This window comes from Lolium rigidum, chromosome 5 (assembly GCF_022539505.1).
Source record: "Lolium rigidum isolate FL_2022 chromosome 5, APGP_CSIRO_Lrig_0.1, whole genome shotgun sequence".
NCBI lineage: Eukaryota > Viridiplantae > Streptophyta > Magnoliopsida > Poales > Poaceae > Lolium > Lolium rigidum.
In genome coordinates, this window is record NC_061512.1 from 29,563,102 (window position 1) to 29,567,216 (window position 4,115).

Sequence of the window (4,115 nt, forward strand, 5' to 3'; positions counted from 1 at the left end):
TGATCTTGAAGATCGTCTTCTTTGTCCTCCTATTGGTTTTTTCAGATGAAGCTGGCTGTTTTGTGTTCTATAATAAAGTATTAGTGCTAAAATGTTATTGTATCATAATGAAGTATTAGCGATGACTATTTTTTGTGTCTCTGTTTGGTTGTAACTCGCTACATAGGCGTGAGGCAGCAGCAGCTGCCGATTCGCGTCCGCCTATAGAAGGCGGAGTTGATGAGTGAACATCAAGACTGCACAATAACCTAAAGAGCTAGCAGCTAAGACATGGATCTTGCTAGGTCCAGATTTCACGGCAAGGTAAGGGTGGAGGAATCGGGCACTAGCTAGCGAGGTTAGAGTGCATGATTCAGGTCCTATTATCTTCCCATTTGCTTTTGTCTACATGTTGAGCGGAGTTTCTAGGGAAGATCGATGTGGATGCCAACTGACAGGAACATGGCAACGATCGCAAAGCCTTAATCCATCTTTAGAAATTATGTGGCCCTGACAATTGGCTCAATTTTGTTCTTTTTTAAACTTTGCTGGTAAAAAAACTTATAATTTTAACTATGATTTATATTTATAATATAATAAAAGTTTTGAGCATTCTAAAGTCATATAAATTTGTATATATTAGTAGTTAAAGTTGTGCAACAAAAACCGTGTGAAAATGCATGTCTTAAATGTCATGATTGATGGAGCAAGTAAAGATTAAGTTATCATAAATATGTTGATTTATTGATACATCGTGAGCTAGGATTAGGTTCCGAATCACACAAGCTTTTGATAGAGTGACTAAGTAATTTAGTTTTTTGGTTACATAGTTTTTAGTTTTATGCCTTCGTGGAATGGTAAAGGTTGTTCATCCAGTTTACACGCACCATGAGTATTATATGTGCACATTTTTAGATTTTTATGGAAAAACTTCATGTTAACATGATAGACTGCGTGTGCATAATGGCTACGAGTTAATGAAAAAGTTTTTGATACTTGTACTAAAATACAATGTATATGAAGTTGATGATAATATTACTAATGTTATGCAAGAATTCCTTAGACGTTGGCTTTTAAAATGAGGAATAATGGGTTGGTCCTTGCATTTTATAACTTAAATATTTGTAATATTTACTGCATGGGTGATTTTTCTACATACTTGAATATTTGTGCATTATTTACACATGTAACGTGTGTAACACTAGATATAAGGTAGGGAACCGTGGCGAAGCACGGGCATTCCACTAGTTGCAATTTAATAGTAAAGATTATGCCATCATTGTGTGTGTTTTAACCCTCGAAAAAATCATTTTGAGTTTTCAGCGATTTACTCTATATAGGTCAAAGCCACGACAGTTTTAGCAAAAACAACCCGAAAATTGCATTTGGCTCCCGAGCTGGAGTGATCCCTTTTTAAAAAAATCAAAAAATCAGAATTGTAAGGTTGAAAAAAATCTAGACATATAGTCACTGATGTAACCTAAAACCATGTAAAATCAGAATTGTATTATGGTCTACACAAAAAATAACAAAATCGTATAAAGTTTGGAGGTATGAAAACATGCATACCCTGATGAAACGTTTGTCATTTAATATTGAAATTTCCAAAAAAAAATTGAAACTGCTAAATGTAATATTCGAATTTATAAATCCATGGGATATGCCCGGGATCCAAAAATATTGACTCCAAACAACCGTAATTTATTTCTCGGATTTGTTCACCAACATCCACACACGCGCGCAGCAGAACCAACCAAACAACAGAAGAGCTAAGTTTAGCTGTGATCTTTGTTTCCAGGGAGCAGTACTGAAGCTGTTACTTGAGTGCCACGAATCAACTACTCGGTACGTCTCCGCTATTTCAGCTGCACTGTTGACTGGGCCAGCAAAAGTGATTTGTTAGATGGAGTTTGCCTATCAACCCCCACGTACTCTTGTTTGTGCCAATTTTTCCCACCAACTTCCGTCTATAAATCAGCGGTACGATAGCACATTGTTCTCCGCCGCCAACGCACATCCCATCACGATGGCACGAAAGCTCGTGTGCCCTCTGAGCCTCACACTGCTCGCACTCGTCGTGGCCGCGGCATGGATGTGCGCGCTGCCGCCAAGCTCGGCTGCCCCCGACACGACGTCACCGCCGCCGACGACCATGGCTGCCGCGGCCGGAGACAGCCTGCCCGTGCCAGCTGCGGCAGGTGTGGTGCCGGCGGGTTCAACAACGACCATACCCACACCTGCTGAGGCGACAACGCCGGCCACAGCGACGGCGTCCAAGAAGTTCCCGTTGGCTCCGCCGGACGTCGTAGAGCCGGCGGCCGGGGTGATCACGGCGCTGCCTGTGCCGGTGCCGGAGACGCTTCCCAGCGCAGAAGGTCTCGGGTTCGGCCCGAACGGGTTCGGCACCAACGGAGGCTTCGGCGGCGGCGGATGCTGCGGCGGGTACGGGTACAATGGGGGGCTTGGCTACGGTAACGGCTTCTTCAACTCGGCGCCCGCGAGAAGATTGAGGCTAAGAGATGGCTTGGCGCCTCTGCTCGTTGCTGGCGTAGCAGCCATGTTTTACGTGTGACTTCCTCTGCGTTTTTATTTTCGAACGATTGTTTAAGTAGGCATATACGTCTGCATCAAGTTATATGTATCACAGGTTAAGATATACAGTAAATACATATGAAGATACATGATACGATTTTTGAACTGTCCTTCCAGCAACACTCGCTTTTGACGGTTTAGCACTGCTTGGTGAGGACAAGAAGCAGATCATGACTTAACAAATGTAAATATTGTCTTTAGTCCTTAATTACCTAATTATTCGCGTGAGGCCCAGATCGTTACTCACGGTGTGGGTCGAGTTTATCCTGGACGACGACAACGAAACCTACCAGTTGATCGATTCATGTGCGTAGCATACAGTGCTAGCTACAAAGCAACGAAAGAGTAAAGACATTAGTTGATTGAGTAGCTAGCTAGCTTGGCTACGTAGTATAATCGCCGGAGGCCAGCTTTGGACAGCGGAGAATCGCTCGACTACGTCATCGTCTTCATTGCCAGACATTACTCAGCGACAGGGGCTTGGCCATCTTTCCCTTTGTACAGCTCGAGGTCCCCACCGGCTCTCTGCTCACATCTAATGGCTTCGCCTCCTCTACTTGCAGACACCAGAGCTCGTGCCGGCCACCACCTGCTATCGCATCACTTCTTACCAACGGCGAGAGCATGGGGGTGTCAGCTACCATTGCCCAGGATGCTCCACCGCGGTGAGGGAGGGCTGCCGCAGTCGGCAAGCCGGTGGCGCGTGTGTTTTCGCCGTCAACTCCCATCTCCCATCGTGTTAGCGCTCGTCAGGCTCCGCGCTGGAGACGATCCGTTCCTTTTCGTGGACTCTGCATTCTCCGTCAAGAAAAAGCTGCATGGTGTCCGTCGTCAAGGTAGCATCGTGGAGATCCTGTCCTATTTCTCTGGTGACATACGTAGGTAGAAGAGCCATATTTGTAATACAGGTTTTAGTAGGGTCAGATCTGATTTACAAATAAACTGAACACCTCAGTATTTGTAACCAAGAAAGATGCACTTAACAGCTCTAGGCTCTAATTTTCCATCGAGATAGGAGCTAGTTCCTGGATTGAGAGAGTTCTGCCCAATGCCTAAATTGGATGGTGGATCTTCAGCTTTAGCGAGTTCACTCGTAGAAATGTCCGTTTGATTGCTCCTCGGGTGCTTCCTTCTTTCAAATCTAGTATGAAGAGGTACGATTTAATCTCCACCATTCATATTACTGAGTTTGGGAAAGGGGGTTGTACCGGAGAAAACCCCTGCACAGGGATACATGTAAGAACATGTACATAGGTTGATTCAGGCTCAGATAAAGGAACGGCCATGCACTAGTTTAATTGATGTATTGTCCATCCGGTTCATAAAAGGTGTCGAGACATTAATTTAGTTTGGACCAAATTTAAACTAAAACAACGACACTTACTAGGGATGGGAGGGAGTGCTTCTCTGTGAGGATTCAGACTATGCAATACACATAGCTACGTGCAATATGCATCCTTTATGATGAAGCCAGGAGAGTGGTGGTGTGCGTAATATATATGATGTTTCCTAGGTTACCGCGTCAATTTTTTGTGGTGCATCTT

At 44.3% G+C, this 4,115-nt stretch overlaps 1 protein-coding gene across 1 annotated transcript; it reads left to right on the forward strand.

The window, feature by feature from the left end:
- Positions 1-2,005: 2,005 nt before the first annotated feature.
- On the forward strand, positions 2,006-2,551 carry LOC124653418 (classical arabinogalactan protein 2-like). The gene has a single exon (XM_047192483.1). It carries the CDS (start codon positions 2,006-2,008, stop codon positions 2,549-2,551), a length of 546 nt encoding a protein of 181 aa, XP_047048439.1.
- The last annotated feature ends 1,564 nt before the right edge of the window (positions 2,552-4,115 follow it).